Genomic DNA, 26,595 nt, shown 5'->3' with positions numbered 1-26,595 from the left:
TGATTCCTTGAGGCTGAGATGGCATTCTTAAGAGTTGCTATTTTCAGATATATAATCTTTTGTGCTGAAAGGCCCAACTGCATCTAGATTTTCTGCTGAGGTCAATGGACACAACCAGAACAGTGATAGTATACAGCTCTTCAACTTTCATCTTATGCTCTGATTACTTTTTATGGAGACATATACCTCTTTGGGCTAACTCTTATGTAAGAGATCTAATCACCCAGCAATAACCTTTCTTTGATGGAGAAATGAACATACACAATCTCCTCTGTGACATACGCCGTGTAATATGTAACCTCAGTGCCACACACGTTGTTTGTGTGATTCTTTCTCCTCCTTCTCCAGGCCCCAAAGGAGGGAAGCATCATGCACAAGGCCTTTACAAAAATGAGGCATGGTTGCACCCCTCACACATTATTGTTTTGAGGGTTCCTGTGATTTTATCTGTATAAGAGTGTGAACCAGCTGCACTAGATATTAGCCCTGTAAAGAAGTCATCCTTAACACTTTCAAAGAAGGCATAGGAAAAGAGAGGCACCCACCACCTCCAACATCCCAACCTCTGCTGCCTCCATCCTCAAATGTTTGCACATTGGGCAGAAAGTCTGGTGAAATCTATGTGCATTTGGCTAACATGCATATGCTTTTCCATACATTGGGAATCCCAATCATACAGGGTTCCTGATTGCATGGAGGACCTATGTGTGTTCGGCTGAATGAGCATTGGTTCCCCCATCATGGCTCTTTTGCCCAATCAAATGTCTGGGGGGTGGAGCCTACAGAAACAGGGACATTGGAGGTGGGGCCAGTATGCATGGCTGCATACCCACCTCCATGCATTATTGGAACATGTGGAGGATAACTTCTGAATAAAGCTGTTGAATCCAACAGATGTAAACCTATCTTTTGAAGGCCTTCACAGTCCAGTCATAGGTTTTCATGCACCAGCAGGTGAATGTTTAGAAGGGGCATAACTAGCAGATATTCTTTTGTTGCACCAACTTGTATGACATTGCTCCTATGTTGCAAGCTAAAATGGCATCACTATTTTTTAGGATCAGGATAACCAAAATGTTGTGTGTTTATGTTGCCCCATTATATTTTGTTCCTTTTGATGCAATGGCTTTTTATAACCTTCTTGTTCTCCTGCATAACTAATAATTCCCCCAGCCCATCCAAGTCTCTATTATATGCAAAGACAGATGTTTCATTCTTATGAATAATCAGATATAAATTAACTGAGGTGAAAATTCACCTTGTGCTGCTCATAAAAGGAAAAGAAAGCAAGCATGAAATTAATTTTATTTACTGTTAAATGATAAAGTGAAACATGAATTGTGATGATGTGAAAATAAATTAATTTCAGCACTCTTCAAATAAGTCGAGTTAAATGCCATATTTGTACTCTGAAAATGTTCAAAAGCTGCTTTTTAAAATACTTATTTCCTTGCTATTTTGTAAAAGAAACTCTCAGCTGTTATAATGCAGAGTCCAGTCCTTTAGGATTTCTCTCAGTGCAGATCCCTGTGTAGCTCATGATCATTCAGATACACTATTAGAAGGATGAGGAGGAAGGGAGGAAAGAAAGATGAAAAGGCCTTCTGTTTTGTTTCATTTCTGTTGCATTTCATTTGCACATATTGCACCAATTCATTGTGCACTTATTACCACACCTGCTCAATAGAGTCATCTATACTACAGGAAGCCAACATAAATTATTCTAGGGTAAATTGTGTCAGTGTAACTTACTGTTGGAATAAGAAGAATAAAGAGAAACTGAACTGAACTGAAATGTAAATAGAAGCCGTAAGAACTCAAACCACGTCTGACCTACACACGCACTCACCAACACTTACCCCTTTCCAAACTCTGTTCAGGAGTGGAGCTACTGCCACCTGAACCAGCTGAGCTTGGCAGAGGGAAAACACACTTTTAAAATAGAGTTTCACTTACACCACTCTTTTGGCCAGTGTAATTTCTGCTGGGTTACTCGGTCATGTGACCAAGCTGAATGGCACTTGGAACAGGGGTATGCCTCCCCCTGCCACTCCCCCCAAAACATCCCTTTTCCAAGACTTACCCTGGCCTCGACTCAGCCAAGGTGAGCCTCTGCTGAACTGGGATGGCAGACTTATGCTGGCGTATCTCTGGCTAAGAAGGGATGAGAGACTTCAGCTGGCAGAGCCCCAGCTCAGCCAGGGATCCACCTGTTGCAGACTCCGCTCATCCCAGTGGAACTTGGGTTTGGATTGCTCCCCAAGTTAGACTTCTTTTCTGGTAATGGGCCTTTTAGATAACCAAAGTACTGTTAGGATGGCCCACTGCCTCCCAATCATATGTTCTAAATGTTCCCAAATTTCTGTTAGTGCTTCATTTGGATAACTCCTTCAGAGAGCCAGTGTGATGTAGCGGCTCAAGTACCATTCTAGGGCTGGAGAATGAATGGGGAACCTGTGGCCCTTCTGACCTTGCTGGACTCCATGTCCCAGCAGCCCATGTATTGCTGAGGCAATCATTCCATCAGCACAAGGGTTTCTCCTTGAGTGATGGAACAATCTTCCCCTCTCCTCCCCCTGTATGCCCCCTGTATCTGTTCTGGTTTCCCCCCCCCCACTCTCTAGACCAGATTTGGGGATGGTGGGGGGCAGGAGAGGGGGAGAAACCCTATTGCACTCATGTTAACTCTAGCACTAGTGCAAAAAGTTAGTTGAATACCACCCAGTGGGTGCTTACCTGGCTACCTCCTTCTGCCTTCACTGAATACATGAAGGAAGAGGGGTTACTTCAACACCCCTTCTGTGTCTAACACTAAAAAAGATATCTCAGAAAATTCTGGAAAGTTCTTCACGAGTCAGGTACTCAGAAGGGTGACAGCCCTGAATCAGCAGAAATGGTAGCGCCATCTTGTAGTCCCAGGTTTTCAAACTGTATTGCAGGAAGCTCTGGCATTCCTCCAATGGATGTTAGGCAGTGTTCAATGAGAAGACCGATAAGGACAGAAAGCTTCCATCAGCAACAGGTTATTCAACCCCATCCTGGGGTGTTGTATGTCTTCTTGGCCGTCCTTTCCATTGATGTGTGTGACGGTGAGGCCCAGCAGGCCTAGCCAATGTGCCACAAGAGACAAGCATGTGTGGTAAACATAACCCAGAATTCATAGTGCATAGGGGTTCTGTGGCAGATGTGTAGCGGTTTCCTGACAATCAAGTCAAAGTTTTAAAGTTGTTAGCCCGGAACTAAGCAGTCTTTGCTCACAAAAAGTATGTGTGAAACTAGGTCCCACCTTATTCAGAGACTTACTTCTGCTTCGAAATAGAACAACATGTGTTATTTTATGTCTCCTGCAGCACATGGCTAGGCCTGCCTGTTAGAGACAGCTGAACCTCATTCACACTTGGACCCCAATAATGGGGTAGCAACCATATGCAGCAACAAACATTTAAGTGTGCTTCACCAAACATGACAGTGACTGGGCTACTAGATGTGATGGCTGTGTTCTACTTCCGCTGTCGGAGGCAGTATATCTCTTTTGCACTCACATCCTGCTTGTGGGCTTTCCATGGGCATCTGGTTGGCTACTGTCAGAACAGGATGCTGGACCAAATGGGCCTTTGGTCTGATCCACAGGGCTCTTATGTTCAGTTTTCTACATGGATGTTATAAACATACAGGAAGTCACCCTCACTATAGAGAGATGGGGTAACTTTTCTTGGAAGAGCACTTGCGACTTGATGATTTCTTCAGAATCCATTCAAGCTATATCATTTTGTGACTCAAGCCTCCTTTTCCACAACGGGACTTTGATGATGCCTTTGCAATATGAGGAGGAGTGATCAGGAGCCAAACTTCAGCTAATGCAAGCGCTTTGCATGGAGGAGATTGCAGCCTCACTGCAGGGCCTTTTCAGTTAGAAGGGTCTTGGGAATCAGGACCAGGGAAGACCATTGCATTAGACAACGAATACCAGTCAGAATTGGGCTAGATGGTCTGAGGGGCCCTTGTGCCCGAGGGGCGTCTTGTGCGATAAGGATGGAAATGCTATCCCTTTGTCACACGATCATAAGCCCTACCAGCTCAAAGAGAGGAAGAGGATTAAAAGAGCTGGTAAGCTTGTAAAGTTTGAGGTTTACTTCTGTAGGTGTTCTGACAGAATAGTGTAATAAACTCAGCTTTTTGTTTGATTGCCTTTTTGGTAATGCGGCTACGTGGAGCTTCTCAGGGAAGGTCATCCTTGCACCTTTGAGAATTCTGGAGGTAAAAAAAAAGCAGCATGTTCAGAGGATGTAAGATCTACCTTTTCTAGATAATGAGACTTAGCATGGTCACATGCATAGAGGTTGCCTTTCCTGATGGTACTCACTCTGACAGGGGTCAAGGAGGTTACAGCTGCCCCAGATGTAGTTTATTCCTACACCTTGTAAAAGTAAGTTGCTGTCAGTCATGAAAGGCTACAAGCAGGCTGATATGTCAATAGGAATTTTCTCTGTTATTACTCTCCCTGTTCAGTGGAAGACAGCTGTCAGGTTATCACTGGGAATATATTTCCCTCTGCCTTCCATAATTTAGAGCCCATTTCCTGGTGTCCTTTACCACACATACTGCAAGTTGTCATTAGTGTTTGTGCAAGCCTTTCATGCCTTTGCGTACCCAAAAATGTAGGGCAATTTTCATATACTGTAAATATATATTATAATCATAAACTCTTCCCACACACACACGGCAGGTTTTCTGCCATTTAAAATTACACCTGAATGATAAGCAAGGTGAGAAGTGCTATACCAGAGGCCTGACCCCTGTAATGCCAACCCAAAATCAGATGTACTAGAAATATTGTGGAGGGAAGAAATTGACTGTCAGATTTTGATCAGTGTCATTAAATAGGCTGTCATCGGAGTATTAGATGTTTCGTTCAGATACAAACACAGCTGCTGTTCCCAATGGCTGCTGAATGCAGATAACACAGGTGGGGAGGGGAGTGTTTATGTGAGCAGTGGTGATTTTCACTCCATTGTCTGTATGCTTTCTCCCTCTTTCCCTGCTCCTCTTCCCCTTTCAGGTACAACATGTTTGATTGCATTGCTGTCAGATAAGGAGCTCACAGTGGCCAACGTTGGAGATTCGAGGGGCGTCTTGTGCGATAAGGATGGAAATGCTATCCCTTTGTCACACGATCATAAGCCCTACCAGCTCAAGGAGAGGAAGAGGATTAAAAGAGCTGGTAAGCTTGTAAAGTTTGAGGTTTACTTCTGTAGGTGTTCTGACAGAATAGTGTAATAAACTCAGCTTTTTGTTTGATTGCCTTTTTGGTAATGTGGCTACGTGGAGCTTCTCGGGGAAGGTCATCCTTGCACCTTTGAGAATTCTGGAGGTAAAAAAAAAGGCCCTCAGGAAGAAAGACTAGAGCAAGCTGCTGGGATAAAAAAGGAGGACATATTTACAAAATGTTGGCAGCCATTTATTTTATACACTGCACAGGTAGAGATGGGCAAGGCCCAGCCCCCTTTTGTAAAAGTTTGGGCTGCATGATTATGGTTGATTGTCAGTGGCTTTCAGCATTTTCCCTGAATATATAGATGTGCATGTCTTGTGAGTAATCGGAGTTTGGAGCGCGGGGGGGGGGTATATACAAAGACTGTAATGATTTATTTGATTATATTGCACTTTGTACGTTGATTTTTTTTTTTAATGGAAAGACTAGAGCAGCCACCCCCAACTCAGTGCCCTCTAGATATTTTGGACTACAGCTCCCGTCAGCCCTAGCCAGTATGGCCCATGGTCAGAGATGATGGGAGCTGCAGTCCAGCAACATCTGGGGGACACTGCATTGGGGAAGCCTAGATGAGAGGTAGTTGATGGTACTAAATTTGTTAAGGATCCAGACATGCAGTTCTGAGAAGTTCTGGATACTAATGTCAAAAGGGAGACAATAGGTTGTTCGAATCACAGAAGAATTCACCAGAAATACTTTAATTATTTTTAATTGCTGCCTTAAACAGAACCCGTTAACATAGATCTAGTAGCACACGTGTCTCCATTCTGTATTACTGGGTGTTATCTTTAGTTTGACATGGGCTCCATCCTAGCTAGCCATTCCTGGGGTGAGTTTCCTAGCCGCAAGCTACAGTGCCAGGTATCATTCACTGTGTGATTTGGGGTCATAAAAGAATTGGGTTCCCCCACTACACATCACTGGTGGCTTCTGGCAGGGTGGGGTAGTATGATTGGCCTCAAATCACACAGTGAATAATGGCTGACATTACTACTATACGTGTGCAGGGAAATCACCATGAGAATGCCAATTGCATCGCCTGGGCCTTTGTGAGAGTGCAGAGTCCACTATTAAAACTCATATTAGGAACATAGAAAGCTACTTTATACCATGACAGACAGGTTCTCCATCTAGCCCAGTATTGTTTACTCTGACTGGCAGCTGCTTCCCAGGATTTATTTGTTCATTCATTTGCTTGTTTATTTGTTGAAAAGGATTTCTAAACTGCTTAATTTTTAAACTTTTTAAACAATATATAAAAATATAAACATAAAAACAGGGAAAACAGTATCATAAAAATAGAGATAAAAACAAATCTGGTAATAACAAGATTCAATCTTATGGGTCAGGGAAACCCTGGGCAAAAAAAAGTAAGCCTTTATAAGATGTCTGAATCAACTGTTGCATGGCACAGGGAAGGGTATCTCAGAGTGCAGGGGCAATTGCAGAAAATGCCTGTTTTGGAGTGACCGTCTTGTGATATTTGTGGCATGAGTGTGATGCCACAGATTCAATTTCCCCAGATGATCTATGTGATCTTGCAAGTCTATACAGGGGCAGGTGGTCCCTCAGGATCTCAGGTGTAGTTCTTTCCCATCACTGGCTACTTGCTCTTCTTTAATTTGAATATGGGACTTTCTGTATGCAAAGCATGTGATCTACTACTGAGCTACAGCCCCCTGCTTAAAACTATTTAAATGGCAACAAACATAATGGCATCTACCAGTGCAACACTATTTTATATTACAACCAGCATTTACTGGAAAATGTAAATTCCAGAGAGTCTGAAGTATTATTATTACTGGAGAAAAGATTGCTCCAACGAACAAAGTTAAGGAGATGTGCCTTTATGTTTGAGGCAGCTCGATGCCAAACTACACATTACATTAGCTTCTTATCTGTGACTAAAGGCAGGGTGTTTGGGGTTATTTTTCTTAATTCTTTGCACCATGCTGTGGTCCGGATAGGAACTGAGGGCCCTTCCCCTACACACTTGGGGGAAAACTCCCATCTACTTCAAGAGGAGCTTTTTTTTTCTTATAAAAATTGCAGACCTTGGTGCCTGCTCTAGATTTGGAGCCCAGTGATGTGCAAATGACTAAAGCATCCCTGCATGCTTCCCCATGCTAGGCACCAAACTACACATTTGTGCCTTTAGTGTGGGGTTGTTGCGGTTTTTTAACATGAATTATGAGTAAGGGGGCCTCTTGATCTGAATCAGGACCTGAGTGTGGGTGGTAAGGAGGGCATTTACTTTTATTCCACGCTAGGGTCCCAATCCAGATCATCCCCGCTGACAATTTGTGTTTTTTTTTAAAAACCTATCGTTAATATGTCGTCAGTGTAATATCTGGTTTAACCCTTATTTATCTAATTGTGATTCCATATGCTGGAAGTAACACTTGTGAAATGTGAATGACTGGATACACACACACACACTGGTAAATTCACACACGCTAGTCGGGTTACTGTATACAAAAGCTGAAGCTTTTCAGATTCAGAATACATAAACCAGCGCCTCTTCTTGCTAATGCTGTTTTATGTCGGTTCCTCCGCACACCCCCTTAGAGAGCACAAAGTAGTCTTTAACAGCAGAGCACCTATTAGCAATTAACATTTGAACCTGATTATTGTAATCCAGAAGAGGAAGCTTCATTACAGAGATGAATATTCTAAAATTCTCACTTAAATAATCAGCAGAAAGCATTCCTGCTGGTTTGGAAATGTAACTTTATGTGATTTTTCTCTATATATATGCTGCATTGGTCGGGGGGGGCGAGCAAGGGGAGTGTTTTTCTTGTTTTTTTTTAATTATTTTATGAGCACGTCTGACGCCTCAGCAGGGACCACGCTGCCAATCCACTGAGACCTCTGGTCCTGCTCCTCTTTTTTTCCGAGGGGAGAGGGACCTGCTGCTTGCTTGCTGCTTGCCTGCTGTTTCTGGGTGATAAGGAGTGACAAGACCAAGGAGAAGGCAAGTCGGCCAATTCTCAGGAGCTGATGGATCTGTGCATGGCTGCCCCGTGTGGTGAACCACCAAACTGCAGGTGGCAACATTCTCAGTGAAGTATCTCCAGGCCTTGCACTGATTCCACCTACTCAGGTTGGCCATTGGATCCTGCTGGGCAGGAAGGAGAATACAGGACTTCCTCTTCCACCTGAGCCCTGCCCAAGGAACACAATCTTCATGAGCTGTAGTGTGTTGCTGAATCTTTAGTCCTGACTTCTGCCTTGCTCCTTGCTCCTACTTCTTGGTTTGCTCTTTGATCCTGACTTTGGGAAAGGTCCTTCAGTCAGTGGTAGAGCACACACTTTGCGCGCAAAAGGTCCCAGGTTCAGTCCTTGATGAAAATATGTTCTTAATTCAATCTATACTATTTGCTCCAGTGAGCATATCAAGAGTGACCAAAGAGCCAGAGCCACACTAAAAAGAAATTCAATTTAAAATGTATAAAAAGAACTGGCAGATGGTGAAAGATTGTAAATACTCATCCAAAACAGTGAAAGAATACTACAGAATAACTTTAAGTTATATAAAAATGATTGTAATGCAATAAATAAAATAATTGCAGTGGGGCCAGTACAAGCACTAAATAAAAGAAATCTAAAACTATTTGCATTAACTGCATAAAGTCTAACAAGAAATTACAGATTAAAAATACAGAAATCACATCTGTATTGGAATTGTTTTTAGATGTTTTGTTTTATCGCTGTGTGTTTGCCACTCTGGGCTCCTTTGGGAGTAAGGGTGGGATATTAGTAGTAGTAGTAGTAGTAGTAGTAGTAGTAGTAGTAGTAGTAATAGTAGTAACAACAACAACAAATAAAATAACAATAAACTATAAGAAAGCCGTTATCCCTCTAACATCCTCAGTCTAACTTAAAAAGTGGTAAGAATGTTTCACTATATTATAAATACTTACCAAACCAATAAAGAAAAAGTTACTTAAGATATTAGAGAGGCTAAAGGAGATGTAGGATATATATAGCTACAGAAATATAGATACTGTGTATATCTCTAGTATTGGAATAGATTTGGTGGCTTTGGAGAGTAATGAGTAAACTCAGTGCTTTTTCTTCTGCTAGTACTCACAGGTACAGAGTATTTTATTTGTTTGATTGTTTGTTTGTTTATTATTTGATTTATATCCCGCCTTTCCTCCCAGCAGGAGCCCAGGGCGGCAAACAAAAGCACTAAAAACACTATAAAACACCATAAAAATAGACTTTAAAATACATTAAAACAAAACATCTTTAAAACATTTTTTTTTAAAAAAACTTTCAAGACATCTTTAAAAAAAGGTTAAAAACATTGTTTAAAAAGATGTTTACAAACATATTAAAAAACAATTCCAACACAGATGCAGCCTGGGATAAGGTCTCAACTTAAAAGGCTTGTTAAAAGAGGAAAGTCTTCAGTAGGCACCAAAAAGATATGGTGCCTGTCTAATATTTAAGGGGAGGGAATTCCACATGGTAGGTGCCACCACACTAAAGGTCCTTTTCTTATGTTGTGCAGAACAGACCTCTTTATAAGATGGTAACTGCAGGAGGCCCTCACCTGCAGAGCACAGTGATCAACTGGGTATATAAGTGATAAGACGGTCTTTGAGGTAGCCTGGTCCCAAGCTGTATAGTGCTGTGTACAGGGCCAGCTCTAAAGGGTGGCAAGGTTGGGCCCTGGCCGAGGGCACCATGGCCCAGAAGGGCCCCTGAAGGGCCCCTCTTTAGGATGGGGGAGTAGCACCACAGATAGCATTGCCCACCTGTTCCCTCACTCCGCCTACCTTTCCCATGTTTTGTGGCTGCACGCACAACACTGCCCTTAACCAAGATGGCGACCGAGGTTTCCCTAAGAGGCTGAAGCATCCGCCGCCATCTTAGTTGATGGCAGCCCTGTATGTGCACAGCACGCATGCATGTCATCAACCAAAGTAGTGGTGGAGGCTTCAGCCCGTTAGGGAAACCTCGGCCACCATCTGGGTTAAGGGCAGTGCTGCGTGCGCAGCCGCAAAACACAGAATAGAAACATAGGTAGAGCGAGGGGACAGCGGGCGGTACGATCCACAGCAGCATGTGCCAGGGCCCGGGGCAGGCTGGAGCCCAAGGGCCGCGGCATGTCTGGAGCCGGCCCTGGCTTTGTACACCAAAACTAAAACCTTGAACTTGGCCCAGTAGCAAATGGGCAGCCAGTGCAATTCTTTCAGCAGCAGGGTGACATGTAGGTGATACCCTGCGCAGTGAGCAGTCTCGTCTCCACATTTTGCACCAGCTGCAGCTTCCAGACCAACCTCAAGGGCAGCCCCACATAGAGTGCATTACAGTAATCCATCCTGGAGGTTATCAGTGCATGGACAACAGTGATCAGGTTATCCTGGTACAGAAAAGGCCTCAGCTGTCTTACCAGCCCAAGCTGGTAAAAGGCACTCCTAGCCACTGAGGTCACCTGGGCCTCTAGTGACAAAGATGGATCCAGGAGCACCCCCAGGCTACAGACCTGGTCTTTCAGAGGGAGTATGACCCCATCCAAAGCAGGCAACTGACCAATTATCCGAACCTGGGAGCTATCAACTCACAGTGCCTCCATCTTGCAAGGATTCAGACTCAGTTTACTGGCCCTCATGCAGCCCACCACCAAGTCCAGGCAGCGGTCCAGGGCTTGCACGGCCTCTCCTGATTCAGATGTTACAGAGAAATAGAGCAGGGTATCATCAGCGTACTGCTGACACCTCGCCCCAAATCTCCTGATGACCTCTCCCAAGGGCTTCAAAAAATGTTAAAACAGCACAGGGGACCAGTTGATGCTCTGCAGCACCCCACAGCACAACTGCCAGGGGGGCGAAAGACAATCACCTAATGCTGTTCTCTGAAAATGACCTTGGAGATAGGATCGGAACCTCTCTAAAACAGTGCCTCCAATACCCATGTCACCAAGTCGGCCCAGAAGGATACCATGGCCAATGGTATCAAAAGCCGCTGAAAGATCAAGTAAGAGTAACAAGGTTGCACTCCCCCTATCCTTCTCCCGATAAAGGTCATCCATCAGAGCAACCAAGGCCAATTAAGTCCCATAACCAGGCCTGAACCCAGACTGGAATGGGTCAAGATAATCTGTTCCATCCAAGAGTACTTGCAATTGCTGCACCACAACCCTCTCAGTCACCTTCCCTAAGAAGGGGGTATTTGTGACCAGTCAGTAATTGTTGCAGACCAGTGGGTCCAGGGTGGGCTTTTTCAGGAGTGGTTGGATCACCACCTCTTTTAGGGAGGCTGAAACCACTCACTCCCGCAATGATGCATTGACCACACCCTGGATCCACTCAGTCAATCTCCTTCAGCAAGCTTCAATAAGCCAAGAAGGTCAAGGGTCCAGAGGACACGTTGCTGGCCACATCATCACAAGCACCTTGTCTACGTCATCAGGCTGCATCAACTGAAACCATTCCCAAGAAGTTGCAGCAGACATTGCACTGGACACTTCAGTGGGGACTACAGTAGATGTAGAGGGGGCATCAAGACTGCTACAGAGGCAGCATGACAAGGGCTTCAACAGGGTCACCTGCTCTGTCTACTGGGAACTCCCCTAGGGCATTCAGGAATCCGGTGGATTAGTCTCCGAGGGCAGACTGTCCTAATCTATCCACCACCCCTGCAGGGAAGGATCAGAGCCAAAAGTCTAAACTTCACTAGAAAGTTTTCTGACCATAACAATGGGGTGACATCCACCACCACCCCATCTCCAGACCACCCCTTCCTCCATCCGGAGCAAAAACCAAGTCGAGGGTGTGCCCTGCCCTATGCGTTGGACCGGTGACAACTTGAGACAGCCCCATGGTCATCATGGAAGCCATGAAGTCCCGAGCCAGAACACTAGAGGCGGCCTCAGTGTGGACATTGAAATCACCCAGGACTATCGTTCTGGGCTCCTACAATACCACAGGCGAGATGGCCTCTGCCAGCTCAGTCAGAGAAGTCGGGCAGCAGGGTGGACGGTGCACCACCAGCAGCCCTAGTTTACTGTGTCCTTAGCCCGACACCAGGTGCAGGCCCTCACAGCCAGCTCCAAGACAGAGTGGTTTCCTGGTGACAGAGATGGAAGTTCTGTAGACCACAGCAACCCCTCTCCCCATCCCTGCAGCCTATGTTGGTGTTGCGCCGAGTATCCAGGTGAGCAAAGCTGCGTCAGAGCAACTCCTCCCAGCTCACCATCCAGGTCTCAGTAATGCACACCAAATCAGCACCTTCATCCATGATCAAATCATGGATGAGTGTGGTCTTATTCTGTACCGATCTGGCATTAAACAACAACACACACAGACCAGTGGGCACAGCAGATGAGCAATGAGGAACCCATCCATGAGAGGAGTGGCAGCAAGGAACAAGGCGTAGATAGCCTTGCCCTCATCTTCTATGGTAATTCACCACCTCCCCATGGCTATACTTCCTTCTACCCGTGATCACCAAAATTGGGATGGCATCACCCATGTCCTTCCTTACTAAACCCGATATGGACCCAACAAGAGCCCACCAACAAAACCTACCTGAGTACCAGGTACCTGAGTACCCATGGCATCCATTTTGTGTTGGCATCTGCAGCACTTTTTTCAACGTATGAGTATCAGCACCTCATTTTTTTACCAAAAAAAGCACTGAGTAAACATGTTTTCCCAATTTGCCATAATTTATCAAAGGTCCATAGCTACCAGACTTGCTATGATGAGGTCTACTGGTTTCCATTGGAAGATTTCTGAGCAAAAATAATCCATGAGGGTTAAGAAAAAAATTAAAAATTGATTGAAAAAAAGGAACACCTGAAAAAAACTAGCTTCTGTGAGGCTTGTCCTGGAGATTGAACTGTCCTGAGTTCAAGTCTCATCTTAGGAAACAGACAAACTTGCCCAAGGTAATTTCAAAAAACTCAGGCCTATTCTTTATCTCCCCAAAACAGGAAGCCAGCATGCCTTCAGGCAAGGTGCTGTTGCAGAAGGGAGAAAAATAGCCATGCAAGGAAAGCGATACAAGCAATACAAGCTAAAAGTTGTAAGAAAAAATCCAGAGAGTGACAAAAAGTCCCTCTTTGTATGGTTCCCTAATATAAAACTCTATTCATTTCAAATCTCCAGCCATGTTAAAACTGGTTCTCTCTGGTTACACCCTTTTCATTAAAAATTAGTCCTCCATTGATATATGACTTGAACCAGGATTCTGAATCTTGTTCTATCCTCTTCCTTTAATTGTATCCCTAAGACACTAAATCATATATATTGCCCAATCCAGGAAGAAGAACCTTGAAACCATTTGGTTTCTAGTTGAGAAAGATTGTAAACCCCTCCCATAAATCCACCTCCCTTTCTCAAATTAATTGCCCAAAGCAAACAGGAAAAATGTACAAAAAAAAACCTTAAGAAAAAATGCTGGCTGACTGTTGGGGTGTGTGTGAATGAAATGGAGTATCCCAAATGATGGCATGGCTGGCTGGGATCCTGACCAGGAGCATTCCACACAGCAACATTTTATTGTCAGTCCCACTTGACTTTTTTTTTAAAATTCACCTAGGCTAATTGCTGCTATATCTCGCGAACAGCAAATTCTCTAAGTTCATTACATGTTGTATGAAGAGCAGTCTTAGACCTGCTTCAAATCAACTTCATTGGGTGACTCCGAGGCCCTGTATTATGAGAGGGAGGAAAAATCTCCACTCCTAATTTTACAAACCTCTAAAATCACACCTACCTTTCTATATTTCACAAAAGCTCAAGCATTTTAGCCTTTCCTCACACTCCATCAACTTCTTATTTTGGTTTCCCTTTTCTGTACCTTTCTGAGTTGCAATACTCTATGGATGCCTTTTTGGACATACAGATGTGCAAGGATACTGTAGTGTTGTTTTTCCTTTCATTTGGGGACTCATGTAGACTCTTCCCATGTACACACATCATATGGACTTGTAAAGGTATGCTGAGATGTAGAGCCACAAGCTGCATGTTCATGATATAAATTCACTAATAATAAGAACGTACATATAGCCAACAAATATTTCTATCAAACTTTAAAAAGCAGGGAAATTGGGCAGCTATAGTGAATGAACCAGTGGAGCAGGAGACCTGACCTCCTCTCTGAGATATTGGACTGCCCTACAAATTTGTCAAAATGCAAACACAATTTGGGTTGGTCTTTCACAGTCCAACCCACTTCCTGTGCAGCTTGGAAGAATTTGGTAACATGAGCCTCAGTGGGATTTACTCCCGTACAAGCATGGCTAGGATAGGTAAAACTGACCATGGGGGAGGAGGAGGGGGAGGGGGCATAGAGGAAGGGGGGAGAGCAGATCAGAAGGAGTGGGAGGGGAAGGAGGGGATTGGAAGGGGAGGGGCAGGGAGTGGGGGAAGGGAAGGGGCAAAAGGGAGGTGATGGGAGGGGAAAGGAGGGCAGGTTTGATCATTTGCATTCTTATTGAGTTCAATGGGATTTACTCCCGTCCAATCATGCTTACGATAAGTAAAACTGACCGAGGGGAAAGGGATGGAATGGGGAGGGGAAGGGAGAGGGCAAAGAAGGGGCAAGAGGGGGGGATAGGAGGGAGGAGGAGGGGAGGGCAGGTTTATCATTTGCATGCTTTTTGAGTTCAGTGGGATTTACTCCTGTGCAGTCATGCTAAGGATAGGTGAAACTGACCAGGGGGAGGGGGAGGGAGGGGAGGAGGAGGGCAGGAAGGGGGAGGGGAGGGGATTGGGTTGGTTGGGCACTGGGCTGAAGGGAAGCCCCTTTTATTTCCAAAAGGAAAACATTGTGATTAATATCATTCTTTCTCAGGGTTTCCCCCAACTTTTTATTCTACAGCAGGCACATGTAGCCTCCCACCCAAATTTAAACCAAAGCTGTTCCTGGCCACATCCACACCAGACCTTTATTTCACTTTAGACAGTCATGACTTCTCCCAAAGAATCCTGGGAAGTGTAGTTAGTGAAGGGTGCTAGGAGAGGCTCTATTCCCCTTACAGAGCTACAATCAGAGTGGCTGACTGTTAAACCACTCTGGCCATTGGAGCTCTGCCAGGGGAATAGGAGTCTCCTCTCAGTACCCTTCACACACTACACTTCCCAGGATTCTTTGAGGGAAGCCATGACTGTCAAAAGTGAAATAAAGGTCTGGCGTGGGTGTGGCCCCCTGATAAGCCAACCCAAGCAGCTGTGAGTCTGGCTTTTAGAACACTTGACAGTTGGTTCTTACTGAGCATGCCCGATGTTATCATTGAGTTCAATGCTAAATTTCTTAATTAAAAATCAGCCAGGCATTTTTTTAACTTTTAAACTGCAGAAGATCAAGGTTAGAGTATCGGGCAAGATCAGTAATAGGATTACAAGTACTCTGTGAATATGGCTGATTTTTAATTAATTTCAAAAAATTATGAGAACTCTGACAAAAAAGAACAAAAGGGTCTGTTTTTCCTCTCTTTCTACACTTTGAACTCTATATTCTCTCCTACTGTTTTGTGTATCACCATGAAAATTGAGAGGGTTGTTAAGCAAGCATTTCTGAGTTCAGGACTATAAGTTTTGTAAGGTTTTGTTTTGAAATGAGCTTATGGGAAGGATCAGAATGGCATGCGGGGTATTTTCAATTTAACATTGCAGAACTCTCGTGGCTGTATAATATAGTTTATTCATGCTTAACCTTCAAATTCTTTTGACTTGAGCTCTTCTAACAACAAGTAGCAGTGCCAAAAACTTGTAAGAACCTCCCTTTTCATCAGCAGCTTGAAATGTGCAATGTTAGGTTTTGTACTAAGGATTTTTAAGTGCTCTTTCAAAGGCAGAAAAATGCTTCTCCAGCCCCAGGCAACACCACATGTGCTATGTTAAGATTTCAGCCTTTGCTTCACACAGGTAGCAAAAAGCCACTTTCTATGCATAAGTGGTGGCTCTGGGATCTAGATTAAGTGAAGTCAGTTCCATCAGCCATCCTGCAACCATGGGAGAAAGGAAAAGGTCCATGATTATCAACTCTTTTTCCTGCAGGTGGATGCTGCCCTCGAAATTTACTCTTCAATGCTGCATTTGTTCACCCCATGCTTTCCAATGCATTTCCCTTTCATTTTCCTGACTGCAAAATGTCTGGGTGGGTTTTTTTAGTGGATTGGTTGCACTAGGGCAGCAGAGTGCTTAAATCCACTTTAATTGTACAAACCTAAAGTTCTGGAATGCACGTGAATCCCTCCTGCAAAATAGCGACAGTCTGGAGGTGCCCCAGAAGAGCATTTTTTTGCCTAGGTTGAGAAACCATGTTATATGCTTTTGAAGACAATGGAATGAATCAGAAGCAGCTCACCAGGTGCAGTGGAACCAGTACACTGGGCTCCCAGCAGGTGGGTCACTGTTGCTTCCTGGGAGCAGGAGGAGCAAGGCAGTGACGAGGTCACTGAGGGGCAAACACACCAGTGGGAGCGCCAGATTGGTTCCACCACTGTGTTTGCACCACACTGGCTTTACCCTTTGCAGTAAGTCTACAGTGATGGAAAGTCAGATACACACTGCTGCATTGCTCCACTGGCCACTATTGAGCCAACTACTAAACAGCAATCTTGCCGCCACCACAAGAGTGAATCTGAATAGACAACCTAACAAAGCAATGCAGAGTTGGAGACCAGACTGCCTTCCTCATCAGCTAAGCACATAAGCAGAGATTGTCATGGCAGAGATCTAGGCTGGGGTACCATGGGGGTGGTGGTTCTTGAATAGAGGCAAGTTGGCCAAATCATGCCTCTCCTGCAGCCTTCTAACAGTAGCTAAGGGGGCCATCACAGACACACCATCAGACCATTGGTCCATCTAACTCAGTATCACCCACACTTACTGGCAGCAGCTCTCTAGGGTGTCACACAAGAGACACTTCCAGCCCTGCTTGGAGATTGAAACTGGGACCTTTTGTATACAAAGCAGATGCTCTCCCACTGAACTACACTTCTTCCCCAAAACGTAGCAGCTCATCACCCCCTGTAATTTGAGCACCACACACACACATAGCCGTATAGACAAAGCTGTCATCCTGCTGAAATGGCTGTTTGGAAGAGGGAGTGGAGGCATGGATCCCGCCCCACTCCTCTGTAGCTTTTCCTTCTCTGCCAAACCACATAGCCTAGCTGCTCCATGTGCACCCTGTAGTCACAAAATGTAATGGATTTTTGCTAATGGATTTAAACATGACTACAATCCCCCCCTGTCCCCCTGGGTGCCATATTCTTTGCTTTAAGGAAGATGCTGCTACTTGTACCCAGAATTCCTTCCTGGAACTCAGATGTATGTGTGGGGTGATTATTTTGACAAGACTTTTCTGGATCATTACATTACAGCTCAACCAAGGACTCTTGATGATGAGCAGGATAAACTCTTGTGTTTTCTTTTCTTTTCTACATGCCCCAGAGTGAGATTTTGGTCTTTACAAGTGTTCGTCTGATGTGCTGTCGCCTTTATAAATCTTCGTAAATGAGCATGAACCCCTTCTTGAATTGTACCAAAGGGGGACAGGGCTGGATGAGAGTTAAAGAGCAGATTGCCTGAGCATGGACAAAAAGATTTTACTATATGGCAAACTGCAGAAACAAAGGCCAAGTTTTCTTGCTGTTACAGCAATTTGTCATATCTGTTTGGTGAGCTAAAGAAACCACGAGGATGCACTTGCCTCTAGGAATCCATGTGTCAACTATTTTAATAGCATTGGCATGGATACTGACACAACCCAACTCCTTATATCAATGTTGGGTATTTCTTGTGTGTTTCACGCATCTCTAGGATTTCAAGATGCATAACATAAAATGGATTTTTCCTGTAGATGCGGGGCAGTAGTAACTCCAGGGAGATCATCTTCACAATCCACTTACTGTGGTTCTGTTAAACCTTCATGCTATGCAATATGTTGTTGCTTTTTCTCACAGTGCTTCTTCTTTTCTTTTTTTTTAACAGCCTAATCCTATACATTTAAAAATCAGTGCACATAGAATTCGAATCTTGGGATGGGCCATGTTATCCAGGAGGGAATGCTACCAAAAATGCTTCCCTGTGTTGGCTTCTCATCATCATCTCCCGCCAGTCCATAATGTTGAGAAAAATTTCCCACACTGTGGCATCCACACCAGTGTTACGTTGCCAGCAGCAGCCAATGAAATTAAGGGAGGGCTGTGACGCCCTTCCCTGGCTCTCCCTGTCAGGTTCCTACGTGCTCGTGGTTACTGCCTGTCACTAGGCACCACCAGGGACTCCATCAGTCCGGACTGTCCTTTTTTATGGTTTCTCTCCCCGCTCTAGCACAGATCTCAACAGATCCCCCTGCTAGGCAGCATCACCAGTCATGTCCTAATACCAGTATTCCCAGAGACTCTGAATACTTGTGGTGTTATTCTCTTCACCGCTGCCACCATTTGTTACAGTTTCCCTTCAGCCTTGGTCATTACCTTACCCTCCCTTCTGGTCTGTGAAACCCCAGCCAAGGATCAGGCCTTCGGTAAACCAAATATAGTTTTTATTAAATATAACAAAGATAACAAGATTTCTTCATAAGGCACATAAGCATATGGTTTTATCTAATACTAATCCGAACTCCACCCCCCTGCTTCTCCACGCTGTCCTGACAAACAACTCTCTCAAACCCACCAAAACAACCCACTCACTTTCATCATCCAGATTCCACTGTCATCCTTCCATTTATACCCTCAGCCATTTTAAACACTCAGCCAATCATCCAGCATTGTACTGCCCATTCACTCCCCCTCCTCTTTCACTCCACTTACCATGTATCTTCTATTCAAACAGCACTTACCATATATACACTAATACAGGAACATCACATTTCCCCCCCCTTAACATAACGGCAGAGTATTATTCCTGTTCCAGGATTCATACGCCGCGTTAACAAATAAAATAAGTCTCTCTGGGGAAAATGTCTTTCTTTGTTCCTCCGTCTGGTCACGTCACTGCAGTCCCAGCCACCTGCCTTGACAGTCCATCGGCCAATACATTGTCCTTGCCTTTGATGAACTGGAAGTCCACTTGATAGTCTTGTAGGGCCCAGGACCACCTCTGCAGCATAGTATTATGGTTTTTCATAGTCTGTAACCATAACAAGGCCCGATGATCCGTTGTTACCGTGAATCTTCGTCCCCACATGTATGGGCGCAACTTATTCAGTCCCCACACGACTGCTAGGCACTCCTTTTGGACTGACGAATAGTTTTTCTCCCTCGGCGTCAGCTTGCGACTCAGATACGCCACTGGATGTCTGGTGCCTTCTCTCTCCTGCAGCAAGACGACTCCCAGCGCCAGGTCCGACGCATCTGTAGCCACGATGAATGGTTGCTATTAATATGGGTCCTTGGCACAAGGCTTGCTTCAGCAGATCAAAAGCCTTCTGACATTCATCCGTCCATACCACACGCTCAGAACACTTTTTCTTTGTCAACTCATGCAAGGGGGTTGTGATTTCCCCAAATTTTTTCACAAACTTCCTATAAAAACCAGCCACACCTAGAAATGCCCTAACTTGCCTTTTGGTTAAGGGGATAGGCCATGATTGTATTGCCTCCACCTTGCTCCATAAGGGGGTGATTTTCCCACTCCCCACCTTATGTCCTAAACAGACCACCTCCTTCAACCCAAACTGGCATTTCTTCGCTTTTATTGTGAGGCCTGCCTTTCTTAATGCCTCTAATACTGTTGTCAGGTGTTGGACATGCTCAGGCACCGACTTGCTAAAAATGGCCACGTCATCGATATAGGCCACTGCAAAATCTGACATGCCTCGCAACACAGTATTGATTAGCCTCTGAAACGAACTTGGTGAGTTCCTTAGTCCCATAGGTAAGGTCACAAACTCATATAACCCATCTGGTGTACTGAAGGCAGTTTTGGCTCTAGATTGCTCGTCTAGTTCCATTTGCCAAAATCCTTTACAGAGGTCTAACGTAGAGATAATGGTTGCTGCCCCCAACAACTCTAACATTGCGTCTACCCTAGGCATAGGATACGCATCTGGGACCGTAATTTTATTGATTAGCCGATAATCAATGCAAAATCTTGTCGTTCCATCTTTTTTCGGAACCAGGACAATACTTGAGGCCCAGGGACTGATAGATTCCCTGATCACTCCTAGTTCCAGCATATCTTCGACCTCCTTTTTGATCTCACTCAAAACTTTCCCATTCACATGGTACGGCATAGATCTGATTGGGGCATGATCTCCAGTATTAATGGAATGTTTGGCTATACTGGTTCGGCCAGGTTTATTACTAAAGAGATTCCCATAGTTTTTCAAAACTCTCAGAATCTCTTCTTTTACTTCCTCCTTCACCTCCTCTGACCATTCCACTTGATCTACCCCTCCTTTATCTTTGCTTTCCTGTACCAAATCCGGAAGTTCAGGCCCACTTCCCTCAGGGAATAAGGTAACTTGCAACACCTGTGCATCCCTGGTATGGTAAGGCTTTAACATATTTACATGAAACACTTTGCTTTTGTTTAATTGGTCTGTGGTAATTACATACGTCACTGTGTCAAGCCTTTCTCTGATGGTATATGGTCCTTCCCAGTTAGCCTGTAATTTGTCATGTTTCCTGGGTATGAACGCCATAACCATATCTCCCACATCATACACACGTTCCCTGGCTGTTCTGTCATACCAGTAACGTTGCTTCTGCTGAGCTTGACTGAGATTCTCTTTCACAACTTCCATCATTGATGTTAATTCATTGCGGAATTCCAATACAAAATCTACTACAGATGTTTTGTACTCTCCCAGGGTTCCTTCCCATGAATTTTTTAACAGTTCCAAAGGTCCCCTCACTTTTCTAGTAAACATTAGTTCAAAGGGTGAGAAGCCTGTTGACTCCTGAGGGACTTCTCTGTATGCAAATAAGAAGCATCCCAAACGTTCATTCCAGTCTTGTGGGTGATCTTGAACATAGCTTCTTATCATGCCCTTCAAAACCCCATTGAATCTCTCTGTTAGCCCATTAGTGGCGGGATGGTAAGTAGTGGTCTTTAGATGTTTTAGACCACAACATTTCCACATACATTGCATCATTTCTCCCATGAATACACTGCCTTGATCCGTCAGCACTTCATGAGGGAAACCCAGCCTCATAAAGATTTTTAATAAAGCCTCTGCCACTACAGGGGCTTCTACAGATCTTAGTGCTTCTGTGTCTGGGTACCTGGTGGCAAAATCCACCACCACCACTAGATATTTCTTGCCATGCCTTGTGGGTTTGGAAAAAGGGCCCACCAAATCTACTCCCACTCTATAAAAGGGTTGTCCAATTATAGGAAGGGGCTTTAAGGGTGCCTTAGTCTTTACTCCACTTTTTCCCACCTTTTGGCATATACCACAAGATAGACAATGTTGTTTTACATCTTTGGAGATGTTTGGCCAATAATAGTGTGCAGCCAATCTCCTCTTGGTCTTTTTTATTCCCAGATGTCCTGCACGTGGGACATCGTGGGCTACCTCTAGCAATCTGGTTCTGTATTTGCTAGGTACTATCAATTGCTTCACTGGTTCACATTCATCCTTTCTCTCAGCAGGCATCCACAGTCTATATAAAATCCCATTCTCACACACAATTTGATTCCTCAGCTTGTCAGTGAAAGGAATCTGTTGGGTCAGGGCTTGTTCCTTTATTTGGTTCAAACTTATATCTTTATGCAGCTCTTTCCTGAACTGCTCTGCTTCTTTATTATCAGAGACCACTTGATACAGTTTGTCTCCTTCAGCAGGCCTGCTAGTGGTTGCTATGGTGACCTGAGGCTGGCTAACAGATTCCACCCTGTTTTTTTCAGCCTGTGTTAACATGGCTTCTGTTTCTTTGCCAAGCTGCTGTCTGGTCACCACATATATTTTTCCTTGTGCCCCCATAACGTCTCTTCCCAGTATCACTGGTTCTTGTTGTTGGGCATTAATACCGACTTTATATTCTCCCCCTTTTCCTCTCCACTCCATTTTCACTAGGGCCATAGGCAAGCTTTCTGGTTGTCCCCTCACTCCTTGGATAGTCACAGTTTCCTGAGGTAACATTCCCTCAGATTTTATTAAATCTGGCCTCAGTAATGTCTGAGCGGCACCAGTATCAAGCAATGCCCAATAATTTGCCCCTTGAACACACACTTCCTCTCTTAGACTCGAATCCAAGTCTGTTACTTTTGTCCAGTTTATCTGGCAGAACTGAACCTGTTTCGCTGTTTCTAAAGCCTTGGGCTCTGTTTTCACTGCCCTTGTCTGAGCAGGATTACTAATGGGGTTGGCAACCTCACATTGAAAACGAAGGTGCCCCAGTCTACCACATTTGTAGCATAATTTCTCCTCACTTTTAGGGTACACAGATCCACTCTGGGGTGTCCTGTGCCCTTCAGATTTTATTGGAGGACTCACTCGCTGTGGTACCACATCCCTTCTGCCAGCATTATATGGTCTGGGTTTAAACTCTCTTGATGTTTTCCCCACCCAGCCAGTTCTACTGGAGGCAAAGTGATCCGCCATCTCGGCGGCCTCCTGCACCGATGTAAGGGAACGGTCTTTGACAAGGAGCCTTATTTCTGGTGGTAACTGATGGTATAATTGATCCAGTGTCATGAGGTTTTTCACCACCTCCACAAACTGAGCTTTTGCACTTGTCAGCCATTTCCCAAATATGTCCATCAGTTTTGCCCCCAGCTCCACGAAAGACCTCCCTGTCTGTATCTGGCAGTTTCTGAAAAGCTTTCTAAAATAATCAGGCCCCAGTCTGAATCTTTTGTAGACTGCCTCTTTAAACTCAGCATAGGTGACGGGCCTGTCTGAGGGGAAATATTGGTATACCTTTGCCAATTCCCCTTTGATCAGGTTTGATAAATACTGCATGCATTTATCTTCAGGTAGCCCCCACAACTGAGCTGCCTTTTCAAAGGTTGTGAGATAAATTTGAGGATCTTGACCAGGCTCATAGACAGCAAAGTCCTTTGGAGTAATTTTTATCTTTGCTCCATCTCTCTCTTTCCTTGTCTCCTCAGAGTGAAATTTCTCTCTATCCAATTTTAATCTTTCCCCTTGTATCTCAGCATCCACTCTCATTCTCTCAGTTTCCATCCTCAATCTCTCAATTTCCAACTCCCTCTGTTTATCTTTTTCCTCAGCTTCCATCCTCAATCTCTCAGTTTCCAACTCCCTCTGCTTGTCTTTTTCCTCAGCCTCCCATCTTAACTTCTCTCTCAAATACTCTATATAAGCGGGATTGCTTAAGTATCCTTCTGGGGTCTCTTCCCTGACAGGTTGTTTTTGCTGGGCAGTTGCAAATCCTATAAGTGCTACCCTCAATTCATCTACCCCTTTACCCTCGTGAGGTAAATTGAATGTTATGCACTTCTCCACCAGCTCCTCTCTTTTCATTTTTATATATTCAGCCATGGTGTTTGAGTTCACTCACTCTTTGCCACACACTCTTTGCCAGTCACTCTCACAAGTAATCTTGTTTTGTTATTTCTGTTTGTCACACCACTGTTAGGGATTCTCTAGTATTCGTACCACCGTTACAGCCAACACCTGTGACGTAGTCTCCTTTGTTCGTATCCCACCGCTACTGCCACCACGTGTGACGCCCTTCCCTGGCTCTCCCTGTCAGGTTCCTACCTGCTCGTGGTTACTGCCTGTCACTAGGCACCACCAGGGACTCCACCAGTCCGGACTGTCCTTTTTTATTTTTTCTCTCTCCGCTCTAGCATAGATCTCAACAGATCCCCCTGCTAGGCAGCACCACCAGTCACATCCTAATACCAATATTCCCAGAGACTCTGAATACTTGTGGTGTTATTCTCTTCACCGCTGCCACCATTTGTTACAGTTTCCCTTCAGCCTTGGTCATTACCTTACCCTCCCTTCTGGTCTGTGAAACCTCAGCCAAGGATCAGGCCTTCGGTAAACCAAATATAGTTTTTATTAAATATAACAAAGATAACAAGATTTCTTCATAAGGCACATAAGCATATGGTTTTATCTAATACTAATCCGAACTCCACCCCCCTGCTTCTCCACGCTGTCCTGACAAACAACTCTCTCAAACCCACCAAAACAACCCACTCACTTTCATCACCCAGATTCCACTGTCATCCTTCCATTTATACCCTCAGCCATTTTAAACACTCAGCCAATCATCCAGCATTCTACTGCGCATTCACTCCCCCTCCTCTTTCACTCCACTTACCATGTATCTTCTATTCAAACAGCACTTACCATATATACACTAATACAGGAACATCACAAGGGCAACAACACAATGTGATGACATTGTGAGGTGGAAGAGGGGGAGAACCTCAACTAATGGGTTTCACTTTTGACAGCATCTGCATATCAGAAGTAAGCTGTTACATGCATCCCAGTCTTCAAGCAGCGAGACATTTCAGGAGTGCCAGCACATGCCTTGGGTTGGGTAGAATGAAGGTAATTGAAGATGGTGGAAGATGTAACATACGATTTTATGTTTATATAAATATATATATAGAATGGCTCACAGCATTAACATCCCAACAAATCTAACTAGGTTTTTCTTGGATGGGGTGTGTGTAATGCCATTGCTTTGGATTCAGCACAGATAGCCAAGTCAAGCATCTGTGTCTGGCTGAGGCCCAGTTTGAAATGAATCTGGCCCAGGTCTCTCGCACATGGCATCACCTCCAGCCAGGAGAGAGAAGAAACATCTCCAGATAGTAGTTTCTTCAGCAGTCATCTGGGGAAGGATCGTAACTCAGTGGTAGAACATCTGCCGCCATGCAGAAGTTCCACGGTTCAGTTCCCAGCTTCTCCAGGTAGGGCTGGAAGAGACTCCTGTCTGAAACCTTGGAGAGCTGCTGCCAATCAGTGTAGACAATACTGAGCTGAATAGACCAGCGGTCTGACTCAGTATAGCTATGTTGTCAACTAGCGGATTTTTATAAATTCATAGTAAGATAATGTAGGTCCCATGGCCACTTTTACAAGGAAAGACCATTGCTCAGTAGAAGAGCATCTGCTTTGCATGCAGAAGGCATGTCTGAGCAGGTTTGAGAGTGACTCCTGTCTGAAACCTTGGAGAGCCACTGCCAGTCAGTGTAGCCAGTGCTGAGCTAGATGAACCAATGGTCTTAAGTGTCAGGCAGCTTCCTGTGGTCCCATGTTGTCATGCAAAGAGATACTTAACAAACTTGGCTAGAGCAATGAACGTGGCAGAGACTGGTTTGACAGCTTGACTCTCAATTCCTGCAGAATCCCCTGTTGCAGATATAAAACCACAGGCTCTGAGGGGGTTTCATATATTGGGTCCAGGCTAATCCCATTCCCAATCCTGTAACAGTATGTTGCAATGAAGGTGTGTACTCCTTTCTTAAAAGTTTTCATTCAACCAGAACAGAATAAGGTACAATGGGATAGTTCTCAAAGAAGAAAAGTTCGCTCTCAGCTTCCCCTTTTCCAAATGGTGTCCCTGTGGAATCCTTCCTCCCCTGTGCCTTAGCAACTTGCACGTTGGTGAATTATGATGGAAGATTTTCTGAGGGAAGGAGATGCAGAAATGTAAGGGGAAGGAGCATCTGGAAAAAAAGACAGTAGGAAGAAATGTGAAGCAAAACAATTACTCTGTTTTCTAACTAGTTTTACAGCCCACAGGCACAGAAGCTTCTGAGAACAATCTCGTACAGAAGCAATTTAATAGAATGTCTTTGGTGTTTGTTTTTCATCCCTCTAGGTGGCTTCATCAGTTTTAATGGTTCCTGGCGTGTTCAGGGGATCCTGGCCATGTCCCGCTCCCTTGGAGATTACCCGCTGAAAAACCTGAACGTTGTCATCCCTGACCCAGATATCCTAACCTTTGACCTGGATAAACTTCAGCCAGAATTCATGATCTTGGCCTCTGATGGGCTGTGGGATGCTTTCAGCAACGAGGAGGCTGTTCGGTTCATCAAAGAACGCTTGGATGAGCCACACTTTGGAGCCAAGAGTATAGTCCTGCAGTCCTTTTACAGAGGGTGCCCTGACAACATAACAGTCATGGTGGTGAAGTTCAAGAGTAGTAGTAAAACAGAAGACCAGTAAAAAAAATAATCTAATTTCTTTCTGCCTCCGTCTCTCTTGGAGAACTTCTTCATCAACCCTTTACACTTCGACACAGTAGACAGCTGTAGCAAGTATATTAGCATTAAGACTAAAAATGAGGAAAATCACATTTTTTTATAAACAGAGCTACGCAGCAAACACATTCACAACCATTGTGCTCTTTTTAAAAAAAAAAAAAAAACCTCACACTTTCTTTTCTCCACCTCTTTAAGGATTTAAAC

The 26,595-nt window shown here is 44.4% G+C and overlaps 1 protein-coding gene across 6 annotated transcripts in view; it reads left to right on the top strand.

Moving 5' to 3' along the window:
• Window positions 1-26,371, top strand: part of PPM1L (protein phosphatase, Mg2+/Mn2+ dependent 1L) — a 260,464-nt gene extending 234,093 nt beyond the window's left edge. For all 6 annotated transcript variants that reach the window (XM_061637206.1, XM_061637207.1, XM_061637208.1 and 3 more), the window contains 2 exons: window positions 5,060-5,221; window positions 26,007-26,371. In XM_061637206.1, coding sequence (XP_061493190.1) covers window positions 5,060-5,221; window positions 26,007-26,353 — 509 coding nt within the window. In that variant the 3' untranslated portion in view covers window positions 26,354-26,371. The remainder of the gene's footprint in view (window positions 1-5,059; window positions 5,222-26,006) is intronic.
• Window positions 26,372-26,595: the final 224 nt, after the last annotated feature.

This window comes from Rhineura floridana, chromosome 7 (genome assembly GCF_030035675.1).
Source record: "Rhineura floridana isolate rRhiFlo1 chromosome 7, rRhiFlo1.hap2, whole genome shotgun sequence".
Lineage (NCBI taxonomy): Eukaryota > Metazoa > Chordata > Lepidosauria > Squamata > Rhineuridae > Rhineura > Rhineura floridana.
The sequence above is the reverse complement of the archived record's forward strand: the minus strand, read 5'-3'. Positions and strand labels throughout refer to the sequence as shown.